The sequence below is a fragment of the Lutra lutra genome, chromosome 7, assembly GCF_902655055.1.
Source record: "Lutra lutra chromosome 7, mLutLut1.2, whole genome shotgun sequence".
In the NCBI taxonomy this organism is placed as follows: Eukaryota; Metazoa; Chordata; class Mammalia; order Carnivora; family Mustelidae; genus Lutra; species Lutra lutra.
Window position 1 is genome coordinate 114,054,526 of NC_062284.1, and position 16,088 is coordinate 114,070,613.

At 40.6% G+C, this 16,088-nt stretch overlaps 2 protein-coding genes across 4 annotated transcripts in view; one reads left to right on the forward strand and one right to left on the reverse strand.

The window, feature by feature from the left end:
• The window catches only part of ARG2 (arginase 2), a 31,439-nt gene extending 27,317 nt beyond the window's left edge, over window positions 1-4,122 (forward strand). The window contains exons 6-8 of one of the 2 annotated variants that reach the window (XM_047735860.1): window positions 12-116; window positions 1,177-1,310; window positions 3,638-4,122. In XM_047735860.1, coding sequence (XP_047591816.1) covers window positions 12-116; window positions 1,177-1,310; window positions 3,638-3,843 — 445 coding nt within the window. In that variant the 3' untranslated portion in view covers window positions 3,844-4,122. Of the gene's footprint in view, window positions 1-11; window positions 117-1,173; window positions 1,311-3,637 lie in introns of both variants that reach the window. The other variant, XM_047735859.1, reaches the window with a different exon arrangement.
• Window positions 4,077-16,088, reverse strand: part of VTI1B (vesicle transport through interaction with t-SNAREs 1B) — a 30,214-nt gene continuing 18,202 nt past the window's right edge. The window contains exons 2-6 of one of the 2 annotated variants that reach the window (XM_047735865.1): window positions 13,011-13,069; window positions 10,533-10,724; window positions 8,235-8,408; window positions 6,713-6,774; window positions 4,077-4,407 (exon numbers count right to left, since the gene is read on the reverse strand). In XM_047735865.1, coding sequence (XP_047591821.1) covers window positions 4,311-4,407; window positions 6,713-6,774; window positions 8,235-8,408; window positions 10,533-10,724; window positions 13,011-13,069 — 584 coding nt within the window. In that variant the 3' untranslated portion in view covers window positions 4,077-4,310. Of the gene's footprint in view, window positions 4,408-5,374; window positions 5,478-6,712; window positions 6,775-8,234; window positions 8,409-10,532; window positions 10,725-13,010; window positions 13,070-16,088 lie in introns of those variants that run through there. The other variant, XM_047735866.1, reaches the window with a different exon arrangement.

Sequence of the window (16,088 nt, forward strand, 5' to 3'; positions counted from 1 at the left end):
CTCTCACACAGTTTTATTTTAAAGAATTATGATATCCAGTATTTTTCCATGAGAGACATAGATCGACTTGGTATTCAGAAGGTCATGGAACAGACATTTGATCTGCTAATTGGCAAGTAAGTAACTTACAATGGATGTCTACTTACAAAGGGAAAAGTCCCGAAGGAAATAGGGCAGACTCCCAGTGAGCACCACACTTTAGCCTAGCTCTTAAGGACAGCAGCGTTTCTTTTAAAATAAAAGCAAAATATGTACACACAGAAAACACTCAAATAATTTGGAAAGGGAGATTATGAAACATAGGTCCTATTCTTCCTCTGGGGTTGAGATGGGGTTTCCTTGAAGTCACTGGCCACCTCCTCTGTGTCTCATGAATTTCTCTTTAGCTCCATTTTTAATGCCCATCTTTTGAGACGGGAAGCATTCACAACTGCCCCCTTCTTCCTAAGCTCACTGTTGATTCATCTGAAAGTTTTATATTGAGCAAATCTTGGTAATATAGAAAGATGGCAGATAAATGCCAATCAAAGGCTAGTTTTTTAAAAAAATTTTAATGAATGTATAATGTATTATTAGCCCCAGGGTTATAGGTCTGTGAATTGTCAAAGGCTAGTTTTAAGATGTTCTCAGTGCTAAGACTTTATGTTCAAGTGATTAATGTAATTGCTACCTAGTAGTATGTCATTTCTTAAGCTGTAAGAAATTTAGTAATCTACAATGTGTCAGTTGCTAGTTTCTACTTTAGGATACCTGTGCTAAACTGAAGCTAAACTGGGAGATAAGATTGCAGACACCAAATCAATTCCATTCAGCTGTCGTTACACGGAGAGAGTAAGAACAACTGTAACCTAGGTCAGTCTAATGTGAGTCAGACTCTGTCAGAGCCCAGTCTCATGGGGAAGTGAAGAACTGTTAATGCGAAAGGCTCTAATGCCTAGGTTAAGTCAAATACAAACTGGAGTCAGTCCAAGGCACAAAGAACAAATGGCAAAATTATGAGGTGGTGTGTAGGAAGCAAATATGGTAATACATAGTAACTTCCAAGAGTAGAAAACCTAGAAATGTGTATTAGCAAAGTACCAGGACTAACAGCAGCAAAATCAAGGAGTTGCAACTGTAGAAAGGATCAATGTCCAAGCACACCCAAATGACTGTTCTTATCTTCCCCTCAAGAAGACAAAGGCCAATCCATCTGAGTTTTGATATTGATGCCTTTGACCCTACCCTGGCTCCAGCCACAGGAACCCCTGTTGTTGGAGGACTGACCTACCGAGAAGGCATGTACATTACTGAGGAAATACACAATACAGGTAAGAAGGGATCAACCTGCTAACTGTGTGAGTAAATACGCTGATGCCTTTTGCATTCTGGAGGGCTTCTACTATTTCAAATCATTACAGATACTGTTTTTGTTTAAACTTCTTTAAAAACACCATGGTCAGGCTAATAAAGGATAGTCATTTGAAGGCATGTATGGACCTGGCTCATATCAAAATATAAGAAGTACTGAATAAAAAATTGTCTACTTAAATACTTATTAAATACAAGAATAACTTGCCAAACTGATGTAGTTCTTTGCATCTGAACTGTCTAAAGGCAGACTCAGATTAAAAGGCAAGGCCAAGAGGCTTACCCTAACATTAAAATAAGTTAGTTCCCTTGGGAGTTGAGAATGGGGAGTTAAACCTTCTCTTAAAGATATTTCAAAGCTGGACAGTATCTCGGGTCCCTTCATAAAGGTTATGTCTTATACCAGAACTTGGATAGGAGCTTTAATGTTTGATAGGAGTTTTTTTTTTTTTAAGATTTTATTTATTTATTTCACAGAGAGAGAGAGAGAGAGATCACAAGTAGTCAGAGAAGCAAGCAGAGATGAGGAAGCAGGCAGACAGAGAGGGAAGCAGGCTCCCTGCTGAGCAGAGAGCCAGACGTGGGGCTCGATCCCAGGACCCTGAGATCATGACTGGAGCCGAAGGCAGAGGCTTAAACCACTGAGCCACCCAGGTGCCCCTGATAAGAGTTTTAATATGGGGATACTAAAGATGAATGGTGACAAAGATTAGTGAGTTGGCTACACAGGTTACTGTCATCCCATTCATCCTAGTTTGCAGTTTCCATTTCCGTCAGAAAGCTTCTACTTCCATGAAGGTTACTTTAAATGACCTTTCCTTGCAAAAATTAAACAACTACCACATGATACTTCAATACCATTTCATGAAATTGGGGTCTAAACAGCAGAGAGCCCACAATGAAAGGTCTAGTGCTATGGGAAACCCTTGAGTGGTTGGGATACATAGGGAAATTGAGGAATGTTCTCTCTGGAGCCTACTGGAACCTCAGACACTAAAGGAAGGAAAAGAATGCTTAGTTTATCAGGTCTGACAGTGGTAAGATAGTCGCATTTTCAGACTCACAATTTTAGATGTTATCAGTTGTCCTTCCGTTAGTGGCCACTGAACCTGTGTGTTCAATCCTCCATTTTGGTTCCCAATTACCCTACTTAGAGCAGGGGTTAGTAATCTCTAGTAGTTAGGTGGGGTAGTGGTTACACCTCATTGCTCCCTCCCCTGCTACATTATTTCTATTCCAAAAGACCATCATAACAGTGTTAACTAGCTACATAAAGCATTTTGCTTAAATTAGAGGGTGACAATAGTCTGGAAAACATGGGTAATAGCTATTTTTAATAGCTCAGACATTCTTGATTACTTCTGGGCTATACCAAAGACTCAGGTTTAGCTGAAATGAGACACACAGATCATCAAACACCCAGATGTTTGCACAGTGGAAATGCTGCAGTGACATGCTTAGACTATGCACTCCTAATAAGACTGCACGCTAAAAAGATCTATACGCCCGTGTTTCTAGGCATGATAGCTACCATAAGTATTTGTATACCTGTATTCTCCAAACTAGTTCAGATGACTTGAAGAGGTAGATTAACTTCATCCAGAATAACCAACTAAAAAGTTAAATACCTCAGAGAAGTAGGCTTGTGTGTTAGGGGTATGAAGTAGAAGGCAGGTCTGGATAGGTTCTTCTTCCCTTCTCAAACCCTTTAGTGTAAGTTCTTAACCCCTCACAGAAGGCAGTAAGTTCAAATTAAAGTATGGCCAAGTCTTCCCTTGACTAAGTGCAAGATATTGGGTCACTATGATGGGACAGCTCAGACCTGCAGGGATGACTATACTTAGGGCATGTGGGGGCCTTAAGAGAGCAACAGAGTTCAAAAATGGGCTGGCTCAAAAGAAGGAAGATGATCTCTTCATACAACTCTAGACAGACATCTGGAAGGTTCCTAGTAATACTGGACATGGCACACATTTTCCCATGTAGGTGGGAAAATCCTTGTCTACCTCTTCCCCACAAGCTCTTTCCTTATCCAGACAGCGTGAGAGCTCTGCCTATTAAGCTGGTTGAACAGGGATGATAAATTGTAATCTTACTCTAGTATACAGTGTTTGAACTTTCTGCCCAAGACGAGGTAGGTATAAGGGGCTTCCTGACAGTGTGTAATTTTAATAGTAGAAAATGACTTTTTACCTTGGCTTGTTCTGTCTAGTGGGATGACCCTCTACTACCCTGAAAATAGCAGCTAGGGTAGCTTCTGAGGTTCTATCATATTTTGTTCTTTCAGGGTTGCTGTCAGCACTGGATCTTGTTGAAGTCAATCCTCAGTTGGCGGCTTCAGAGGAAGAGGCCAAGGCTACAGCTAGCCTGGCAGTGGATGTGATTGCTTCAAGTTTTGGTCAGACAAGAGAGGGAGGGCACATTGTCTATGACCAACTTCCTACTCCCAGTTCACCAGATGAATCAGAAAGGGAAGAACGTGTGAGAATTTAGGAAATTCTGTGTGCTGACATGTTTGTCACGAAAGACATTCCCGAATTATGAGGCATTTGAGGAGACAAATACTAAATGGTCATCTGGGTCAATACTGCCTTAATGAGAACATTTGCGCATTCTTACTACTGTAAAGTTTCCTTTCCCCCTCCATTTTGGTGACCAATAATACTACTGTAAGTTTGTTTTTTCTTTTTGCAGTTCACCGAGTATTAATACGTTGGAATACTACGTAAATTTAAAGACGTCATAAACAGCATTTATTACGTTGGTATATCATACTGGTCTTGTTGCTATTCCTTCACAGTTATGCGGCTTTTTGTCTTCCCTCCCACCTCCCACGGTCTGGCTACAGAGAGCATCCTCGAACCATTACCTCAGAGCAGCACTATGCTTATTCCCCATCTTTAACACCATTCATTCACAGGGTCAAAGTTCTGGTCCACAAACCCTTCCCTCTAGGAAGTTCAGTGCTTGTGAAAGAATTTGTAGTATACCAGGCCCCCTAGGATGGCCAGCTCCAGTATGATGACGATGGAAAGTAGCAGCTTATTGGTTGTCACTCTACAGAGAGAAGCAAAGTAGGGAACAGTCAGAAGTGTGGATGACCTTATTTCTTTCTGTTCTTAATACTTAGGGGTTTGACGATGTAGCCAAGGCTGGATATACTGTGAGGCACACTGAATTTTTTTTTTTTAAATCACATAGCCACTCAGCAGTTCTTTAGCTGGTAAATGCCAACTTGAAAGCTTTTTTCAGTTTAACTTAAGGGTATCACTACCTCACAGAAATACTGATGATTGGGATAACAGATGATAACAGATACCAACACATAAAAATGGTTTCTTCATTTTAAAATATGTTCAAATAGTAGTTAATTCCTCACTTTAAAAAGGGGTTTTCTAGGGGTACCTGGCTGGCTCAGTTGGAAGAGCATGCAACTCTTGATCTTGGGGTCGTGAGTTCAAACCCCACACAGGCTCTAGAGATTACTTAAATTAAAAAATCTCACTTTTTCATATTTAATATATATTTTTATAAATAGCTCCTTCCAGAAAAAAAATTTTTTTTTAAAGTGGGCTCCACACCCAACATGGGGCCCGAACTCACAATCCCAAGATCAAGAGTTGCACGCTCAACCAATGGAGTGAGTGCCCTGAAAAATATTTCTGAAATCAGGTTGAATCATATTTCAAAAAAGCAGAAATATAATACTGCTAACTATTCTTCCTCCATCAACCCAAATGAACATCTTTATAAAGGTAGTATAAGAGCTTCAAAAATTTACTCTTTTGTTAACAAAGAATGTCATCTCTGGTTCTCATGTTAACTCTAAATTGAAGGTTTCCTTTGTTTGACAAGGCATTTACCATTGTTTAGGAAAAAATCTCATGGCTCAGTTATAGTTTTGTGTATACTTACTACCCACTTTAGGGTTTTTTTTTGTTTTTGTTTTTTAAAAGTTGACTTTTTGCTAACAGGGCAGAACTCCCTGATAAGGAAGAGGCTGACTACCATGAAGGACAAGCAGAGCCAAAAGCAAGTACTAAGCAGTAGCAGTAAAAAGTTTTTTTCTAACCAAGTTTATACAAATATACTTCAAGGAATATAAAGCTCCATGAGTCCCATGTGCTCTGAAAAATATAAGCTGGGATTAAAAGTGGACAAATTTCTCACTACTCAAGTCAGAGCAGCATATACTTTTTTATTTTTTAAAGATTTTTTGAGAGCACAAGTGGGGGAGGAGCAGAGGGAGAGGGTGAAGCAGACCCCATGCTCAGCTCCATCCCATCCCTGGGGCTCCATCCCAGGACCCTAGGATCATGACCTGAGCCGAAGGCAGATGCTTAACCTAACTGACTGAGCCACCCAGGCGCCCCAGAGCAGCATATACTTTTAACAAAGAATTTTTGCCCTGGGGTATTTAATTAGAAAAGATAATACTTTATCAGAACCTTTGCAAGTCACTGTTTGTCTTAGTCACAAAATTTCTCTTAACTCTATTTTTTTTCAAATCTTTTTTTTTAAAGATTTTATTGATTTATTTGACAGACAGAGATCACGAGTAGGCAGAGAGACAGGCAGAGACAGAGAGAGGGAGGAAGCAGGCTCCCTGCTGAGCAGAGAGCCCCATGTGGGGCTCGATCCCAGAACCCTGGGATCATGACCTGAGCTGAAGGCAGAGGCCCCAACCCACTGCGCCACCCAGGCGCCCCTCTTAACTCTATTTTTTTTTTTTTAAGATTTTATTTATTTATTTGACAGAGAGAGATCACAAGTAGACGGAGAGGCAGGCAGAGAGAGAGAGAGAGGGAAGCAGGCTTCTTGCTGAGCAGAGAGCCCGATGTGGGACTCGATCCCAGGACCCTGAGATCATGACCTGAGCCGAAGGCAGCGGCTTAACCCACTGAGCCACCCAGGCGCCCCTTAACTCTATTTTTAAAATTACTCAGTCATTAAGCATCTGCCTTCAGATGTGGGTTTGAGCCCCACATCGGGCTCTCTGCTCAGCAGGGAGCCTGCTTCCCCACTCTCCCACTCCCCCTGCTTGTGTTCTCTCTCTTGCTGTTGTGTGTTCCCTCTCTCACTGTCATGTTCCCTCTCTGTCAAATAAAATCTTTTTTTTTTTTTTAAAGATTTTATTTATTTATTTGTCAGAGAGAGAGAGGGAGAGAGAGCGAGCATAGGCAGACAGAATGGCAGGCAGAGGCAGAGGGAGAAGCAGGCTCCCTGCCGAGCAAGGAGCCCGATGTGGGACTCGATCCCAGGACGCTGGGATCATGACCTGAGCTGAAGGCAGCTGCTTAACCAACTGAGCCACCCAGGTGTCCCAAGAGTCAAAATCTTTAAAAAAAGAAAACAAACTTACTTTCTGGACATTGAACGGAGAATCTTTCGACTTTTGCTCAAGTTTTCACTTGTGTTTACCAGCTGGGAAGAGAAAATAGCAATTATTTCCCCCTTCTAAGGTATATACTGTAGAACTTGAAGGTTCCTAAACTGACCATGGGCATTAAAGGGTGTGTGCTGAAAAATTCCATCAAACCAATTTGAATGATGGCCTCTGAATATATATGTAGAAAAACTGGAAAGGACAAGATACTCGAGTACTCAATGAGTAGGCTTAGGAATTATTATATCTCAAGGTTACTGTGGAAACTCCTGGGACCAAACTGATTTTTCACCTTGGCTACTCAAAACAGAAAAAGACTTCAAGTGTACCTCCATCGATAACTGTGAGTAAACTTCAGATTTGAATTTCATCAGCCAAACTCCAGGGGAGCTTCTTGAGGTTTTGTTTTTGTAGGCTGGTGGATTTCCACTTTTGGGATCTGGTTCTTTTTTCTTTAGCCCTTTTACAGATACACTGAATTGTGAAAGGGATCATTCTTTTAAAAGCTTTTTAAAAAATTACTTTCTTTTGGTTGCCTGTTAATATCTAGATTGCTGGGGGACATTTCAACAGATGCCATCTGCCATCTGTTCCATTCCCCAGTGGCCATAAGTAAGCTGATCGCTCAGCTTGCTCCTTGGCTTTTAAATTCAACCAATCCATCTGATGTGTTAAAACCACCTAGTCGGTAAACAAGTTGCCTTCTCTACAGTATACCTTGAATTCAGTGGTTGTGAATTTTTACTGAGGAGGCAAAGGCATCATTCTGATTTAAGAATGGACAACTGCAACTCTTAGGATATATGAGGAAATCTTCTCCAATCCCCACATGGAGGAAGTCATCCAAGTCTTGCCAATAGTATCTGTTCTTCAATTTGTATTGGCCTCATAATGTTAAGAATATAACATTCTATTGGCAAGTTGTACTATTTTTAAAATTCCTATGCAGGTGTGTGGAAAGGGAGGAAGGAGATGTTTTTCAGAGGCCTTGATATAGTTATTTCCCGTTTTTTTCCCACAGCAATCTAGCTTACCTTGGGTAACAACAGAGTTATAGTCCAGGACTGAACCTCTAAACTGTCAGCAGTACTATTTTATGACATGTGGAAAATAGCCTTGGATCTAAAGGACAAAAAAACTAGGATTGTTTAAGTGGATGGTGCTTTCATAAGAACAGCATAATATCCTACTATAGATAGATTAATATGAGAAAAATCTCAGGTTGGTAATCTAGGAATTGAAGGACAGAGTGGCTACAATCTTAGAGTTGACAATCTTCCATAAATGCAGAATCTGGGTCTCTTCAGTCTTTTTTTGGCCTCCAGTGACCTCTAAATCCAAGGGGTAAAATTATTTTCAAGATAAATCTCTCAGTTGAGAAAAGTGTAACCATCTAAGAGGTCCTAACCCTGAATTCTGAACTGCTCTATCTTCTGACAGTGGCAAGGCATCAGGATATAAAGGGCCCACCTACTTTCACCTATCTGCTCAGACTTACCCTATTCTTAGTACGTTCCAACTGTTCACGTTGTTCCCCCAGCTCTTCTATGATTTCTGAGCCAATCTGGTCAGTCTCTGTGGCAATCCGATGAGAACGCTCAATGCTCTGTGTGGCCCGGTTCAGGCTGTCTGTGCCTTGTAGAAGCAATGCCCTTTGAGACTGTAACCGGTTCTGACAGGAACCGGAAAGGAAGAGAAATGTTAAATTCATTTACCAGCACATTCCTTGTGACCCTTCTGATGTAAGAAGGGATATAGTACATGTAGTGATTTTCATTACTTTTAAGACTTTAAAGATGCTAACTATAAGATTATTAGAATCCAATACAATATCACATACCTCCCATGCCACTGCTTGTTATACTTAAATGTGAGGGAAGAAAAGAATTAAAAACATCAGAGCACTTTCCCTGATTTGGTGATGAATTTGAACTGACTTGTGGACTAACAACAACTGAGAGGCAGTGGCCCAAGTTTGGGGTGCAGGAGCTATCCAAATATGCGTACAACCTGTAACCGTTGACAGGGCAACAAACCAACCAACTTAACTCCACAGCCTAGAACTAGATTAATTCACTGAAGATTTCCACCTGACCAGTACTGAGGATTGAGTGACCATGAATAAGCTATTCATTTGCAGCACTTAGATGTCTGAAACACTATCGCATTTTGGAAGACACTTAAGCGATTACACAGTCTTGGAAACCCAAAAAGAATTTCACCTCAGACCAAACAAAACAAAACTCTGAAGTTGCCACAATGGTGACTGCTCTCAGGGATGGAGGATCTGGGTCCAAATAAGCTGCCCTCATTTCCCAAGTGCCCTAATTTTCTAAATCCCTGCCAAAGTTTTACTTCACCTATAATCCCAAGCATAGAAGGCAAGATGACAGAAGTAGCCCTTGTCAGTCAGAATTAACCACTGACAAATGGGTAAGTTCTTCACTATTCAAAGCACTTACACATTCACAAAGGGGTTGGTTCACAGGGCCTATTACTAAACAGGTGACTCCTCGCACTAGATACCACATCAAGAAACCAAAATACTGAGTTTCAGATAAGTAACTAGTCTTTTCATATTTGGCATACACATCAGTGGACGACAGAACCACTGCATGACACTGAAATAAACCCCAGTTAACTTTAGCTTAAAAGAAGCAGGAATAAGGATTTTTTTTTCCAAGTAAAAGACGGGGATTTTTAACTAATGAGACTGAAGAGCAGTAAGATCATATAAATCAACCCCAGGTTTGGAACAATAATGCCAAGAGGGTCGTATGTATAAATTGTCTTTATAATTTCTGAAACTAGTAATTTTAAAGCAAATTATTGTTTGGTTTTATCTCCCCTTTTTTGGGGTTACTGTTGATTTTTGGTAACAAACACCCAAAGTCACATTATACCTCTCATCTTACTTTAACAAGCTTCATCTGACTGCCATTTCCCAGTCTCCACAACTGAATTCTGAAAAGTTTCTATTATTCCCTCTAGTTTTGACATCAGCAATGTCAGACCAGTATCCTATGAATGTCTTCTGAATCACAATCAGGATGCATCACGAAACAGGACTGTTTAACACTGCACTATTAGCCTTTCTACATATGTGCAGTCTGTGGTTGTGGGGCCCCCTCCATCTCTCTCCCACACTATTTGCCAAACCACTTGCCAGGCCATTTATACTTTGTGCAGTGGAGTGTTAATTCCAAATGCAACACATCACATTTAATCTTTGTAAACTTGTATTCCTTTATCGAGCTTCTCTAGATAGTTTCAAAATATAGATTTTCAATTCTGTCCATCTAATTTTATAAATCAGAATAGTGGAGTCTAGAAAGGCACTATGGCTTACTTTCCATTACAACTAAGTGAGCTATTAGCACCCACCTAAGAAGCTTCCTGCCTTCTCTACTAGGTCTCTGATCTTGGGCCATCTCGATATAATGTAAAGGACAGCTAGGGTTAATCTGTAACAATACTCCCGATAAATTAAAAACCTAACTGAATTTTTTTAGTGTAAGTGAAAAACTGGATCAATGAAAAACTGGATCAAAATCCAGATACGAAGAATAGGAAACACTTGTATTCTTCCACTAAGCACCAAGTACTAGTACATAAAAGATACTAAGAAATCTAAATAAGCATGGATTGGAAAGATCTGCATTAAGTAGAGTAGAGATGGTTACCCAAGAGACAAAGGGGAGTTGGATGCAGGAAACAGGTGGGAAGAACAAGACTGTACAACATGACTAATCTTTGTGCCACAGGCCCTTAAGGGGAAAAAACAATTGAAGCTTACCATGTGCTCATTCTCTACAGCATATGAGCCATATTTCATGTCTCCTCGGCCCCCAGGTGTGGCTGTCAAAGGGGTGCTTCTCACTTCCCGATGGAGTTTGGCAAGGTCCTTCCGGTAGGTTCGGAGTTTAGACATCATAGGGTTACGGAAAGACAGGGGTGCGTAACGTAGTTCTTCTTCCATCTCTGCCAGCTAGGAAGGCAGAAAGTAGAGAACAGATGGGCTGGGTATTTTTCCCTCTCATCTGGGCATATGCCTAGTTTGGACTAACGAAACCACGGCAACTGCAAATAAGTATTCAACCCTGTGTTCCACGAAGGCAGGGATCACATGTGACATGTCGACCTCTTTTCTTTGAGTGCCTGGCATAGTGCCTAGCATGCATAGAACAGGCATTCAAAAAGTTTGTGATGAATGAGTGAAAAAACTAACAAGGATCTTACTTCCTATTAAACATTTTTATATACATTATTTTATTTAATCCTCATTTAATCTTTCCCCTGTCCTCAATAAGGTAGGAGATACTACTTTTTTTTTTTTTTTTTAAAGATTTTATTTATTTATTTGACAGAGAGAGATCACAAGCAGGCAGAGAGGCAGGCAGAGAGAGAGGAGGAAGCAGGCTCCCTGCTGAGCAGAGAGCCCGATGCGGGGCTCGATCGATCCCAGGACTCTGAGATCATGACCTGAGCCGAAGGCAGCGGCTTAACCCACTGAGCCACCCAGTCGCCCAAGGAGATACTACTTCTATTTCATATAGAAGAATTGAAGAAATCTGCTCAAGATTCCACAATCTCCAAATTCCCTTTTCAGTATACCAATTTGTTTGTTTGTTATGGTTCAAGTGCTATCATGAAGCACTTTGAAGTCTACTATACTACAAATGATAGGGGTCTGGCATTCTTCTTTCCTCTTCTTTCTGAAAATCAGTCATTTGTCTCCATGTGGATAACCAAGGGTCCAAATCAGATTTCCATTTTATTGGTAAGTAAAATGTAACACCCACACATGTTCTCAAGAGGCCATAAATTATTTTCATCTGGGCGCCTGGGTGGCTCAGTGGGTTAAGCCGCTGCCTTCGGCTCAGGTCATGATCTCAGGGTCCTGGGATCGAGGCCCGCATCGGGCTCTCTGCTCAGTGGGGAGCCTGCTTCCCCCTCTCTCTCTCTCTCTCTCTGCCTGCCTCTCTGTCTACTTGTGATCTCTCTCTGTCAAATAAATAAATAAAATCTTAAAAAAAAAAATTATTTTCATCTACTTGAGATGGCCAGAGTTAGATTGGTTAATTTTGTTAATGTCTTTGCAGATGTCTTTTAAAACAAAAGGGAATGTGGCTTCAACCACTTCTGAGGTACAGTTTTTTGGTGATTTAGTAAGTTTAACAAGAAGAATAACTGATTTTATTTTATTATTTTTTTAAATTTTTTTGACAGACAGAGATCACAAGTAGGCAGAGAGGCAGGCAGAGAGAGAGAGAGAAAAAGAGAAGCAGGCTCCCTGCTGAGCGGAGAGCCTGATGTGGGGCTCAATCCCAGGACCCTGAGATCATGACCTGAGCCAAACGCAGAGGCTTTAACCCACTGAGCCACCCAGGTGCCCCAAGAATAACTGATTTTAATGGCCAGCTTTTTATTTTTGAGAGAGAAAGAGAAGGCAGGGAGGAAATGTGGGAGAGGGGCTGTGGGAAAGAGAGAATCCCAAGCAGGCTCCATGCCCAGCATGAGACAACTGGGACTTGATGCCATGACTCTAAGATCATGACTGAGCTGAAATCAAGAGTTGGACACCCAACTAAGCTACCCAGGTGCCCCAATGGCCAGCTTTTTAAATGAAATTTTATTTTTTATTTTTTTTAAAGATTGTATTTATCTGAGAGGAGGGGGGGAAGGTGCAGAGGGAGAAGATGACTCCCCGTTGAGCAGGGAGCCCTGCACAGGGCTCGATCCCAGGACCCTGATATCATGAGACAAAGGCTGATGCTTAACTGACTGAGCCACCCAGGGACCCACAATTTTTTTTTTAAAGATTTATTCATTCTAGAGTGTGTGCATGTGGGGGGAGCAGAGGGAGAGCATTTTAAAGCAGACTCCCTGCTGAGTGCAGAGACTGATACAGACCAATCCCATGGCCCATGAGATCAAGACCCCAGATGAAACCACGCTTAAAAAACTGAGCCACCCAGGTGCCCCTAAATGAAATTTTAAAAGACCACCCAGGTAAAGGTTTGAGAATGCCCTTACTCATATCAGGAATGTATTATATATCAAAGACTCATTTTAAGAGAGTATCCAAGCTTTATCCATTTGTGTTTGTCAAACTCCCTCATCACGTAACCCACCAACGGCCTCATTTAGTAAGAAATAATCAAAATCAAGATCAATAGACAGGAACAGTTAATCTGTGATCAGGTAATAAGCATTACTTCTAGAAAAGACTAACTCCAGATAGAAGAAGTAAGGCTTTGTTCCCTGTACTCACCGTTTCATTTGCTTCTTGTTGCTTTTCATCAAAATCTCTGATCAGCTTCTTCTTCTCTTCTAGAAAAGAGAGACAAGTTTTAAGTGCTAAGTCCTCTTTTCATATATTTAGAGGTCATTCCCTCTGCTTAAACTGCCCAACCCTCCCCTGATGGGACTAGTAGTACTTAATCATCTCTAAAAAGTACTTCTTCTTCTTCTTCTTTTTTTTTTTTTTTACAATTTTTTTAGCACAAGTACATGTGAGCTGATGGGGGTAAGGAGGAGGAGGGGGAGAGGGAGAGAAAGAATCTTAAGCAGATTCCACATCTAGCACAAGGACCACGTGGCGTGGGGCTGTATCTCATGATCCTGAGATCATGACCAAAGCCAAAATCAAGAATTGAATGCTTAACCTTAAGATTGAGCCACCTGGCCACATTTAGAAATGCACTGGAAATTGTTATCATGATGATGGGGGAAGAGAAAGAGTAGGTATTATGAATGGAATTTAGTACTCAGGGAACAAAATTATCCATGCTTGGGACACTCCTGCATGACAATTATCTGGCCCCAAAGGTTAGTATTATCCTACTAAGAAACAGTACAGGTCTAAGTTAATCACTGTCGATTAATGCCCCTTAGAAGGATCACACACACCTTCATCAACAAGAATGTTTAGCAATACTGATTATTTGAAATCAGTATTGGGAAGCAGGCTTCCCACTGTGCAGGGAGCCCAATGCGGGGCTTGATCCCAGGACCCTGGGATCATGACCTGAGCTGAAGGCAGACTCCCAACGACTGAGCCACCCAGGTGGCCCCTTGTCCCCACTTTTAACTCCACTATAAAACACTTCTCTATATTAACCCTTATCAACTGCTTTTCTGCAAAACAAATTCAAAACTCACCTACTCTGCTTGCTGGGGAGAGTGCATGGCATGGTACATATTTCTTGGCCATACCCACTGATGGTAATATGTAAAATGAAGCAAATACCACTGACATAGTTGAGTCATTCCCCTTTCAATTCTGTTTCAATCCTTTATCTTGTCATTTGGTCTTTATACGCTTAATTGACTAGTATGTCTTTAATACCTAAAACTACTAATTTCTTCTTTAAACAAAAAGAACAGGCTTCAGCTGCCAAGCAGTAATACTTAACTAAAACAACACTGTTCTGCCTTCACTGTATTTTTCTGATCACTTAGGTAGGTTTGAAAGATTTTCCACTGAATAGATATATATATATCATTCCATCCAAAAACAGTGCAATACACATTCCTTTCAAGTGTACATGGAATAGTCTCCAGGATAGATCACATACTCGCCACAAAACAAGTCTCAGTAAATTTAAACAGACTGAAATTCTACCATGCATCTTTTCTGAACACAATGGTACAAAACTAGAAATTAATCATAGAAAAAATTGGAAAGAACACATATATGGAGGCTAAATAACATGCTACTGAACAATGAATGGGTCAACCAAGAAAACAAAGAGGACATCAAAAAAATACATGAAGACACAAGTATTGGCAAGGATGTGGAGAAAAAGGAACCCCGATGTGCTGTTGGTGGGAATGCAAACTGGTGCAGCCACTGTGGAAAACAGTATGGAGGTTCCTCAAAAAATTAAAAATAGAGCTACCCTTTGACCCAGTAAATCAACTATTTGCCCAAAGAAAACAGAAACACTGACTTGAAAAGATATATGCACCCCTATGTTTACTGCAGCATTTACACTAGCCAAGAAACATGGATGCAGCCCAAGTGTCTATCCCAGATGAATGGATAAGATATGTCACACACACACACACACACACACACAGAAACACACGGATATTACTCAGCCATAAAAAAGAATAAAATCTTGCCATTTGCAACAACATAGATGGATCTAGGGGTGTAATGCTAATAAGTGAAATAAGTCAGCTGGAGGAAGACTTAACACCATATGACTTCACTCATATGTGGAATTTAAGAAACAAAAACAGGAAGAGGCGCCTGGGTGGCTCAGTGGGTTAAGCCTCTGCCTTCGGCGCAGGTCATGATCTCAAGGTCCTGGGATGGAGCCCCGCATTGGGCTCTCTGCTCAGCAGGGAGCCTGTTTCCCTTCCTCTCTCTCTCTCTTTCCTGTTCCTCTCTCTCTGCCTGCCTCTCTGCCTACTAGTGATCTCTCTCTCTGTCAAATAAATAAATAAAATATTTAAAAACAAAAAAACAGGAAAAAAAAAGAGGAAAAAACCAGATGCTTAAATACAGAGAAACAAACTGGTCTTTTTCAGAGGTGAGGAAGGAGGGAGGAAGGGGAAAATAGGTGAAGGGTAAGGGTATTAAGAGGACACTTATCATGATAAGCATTGAATAATGTACAGAATTGCTGAATCACTATATTGTATACCTGAAACTAATATAACACTGTATGTCGACTATCCTGGAATTTTTAAAAAAGTACATAGAGACCAACACAACGGTCCAAAATTGTTGGGATGCAGTAAAAACCGTTCTAAGAGGGAAGTTTAAAGCAATACAGGCCTACCTCAAGAAATAAGAACACTCTCAAAGAAATAACCTAACGTTACACCTAAAGGACCAAGGGAAAGAACAAAGTCCAAAGCCAGTAGAAGAAAGGATATAATAAAGTTAGCACAGAAATAAATGGAACAGAGATAAAAACAAACCAAACAAAACCTCAAAAACAATGGAGTGCCTTACACCTAAAGGGGCTAGAAAAAGAACAAGAAACAAAACCTAAAACCAGCAGAAGGAAGGAAATAATAAAGATCAGAGCATAAATAAATGACAGAAACAAAAACCAACAGAAGAGATCAATGAAACCAGGAGCTGGTTCTTTGGGGGGGAAAAAATCAATAAAACTGATAAACCTCTACCCAGACTTAAGAAAAAAATAGAAAGGACTCAAAATCATGAATGAGAGAGGAGAAATAACCAACACCAAGATATACAATTATAGGATTATGAAAAACTATATGCCAAAAAACTGGAAAGCCTAGAAGAAATGGATAAATTCCTAGAAACATATAGATCACTAAAACTGAAACAGGAAGAAATAAAAACTGAACAGACTGATTACCA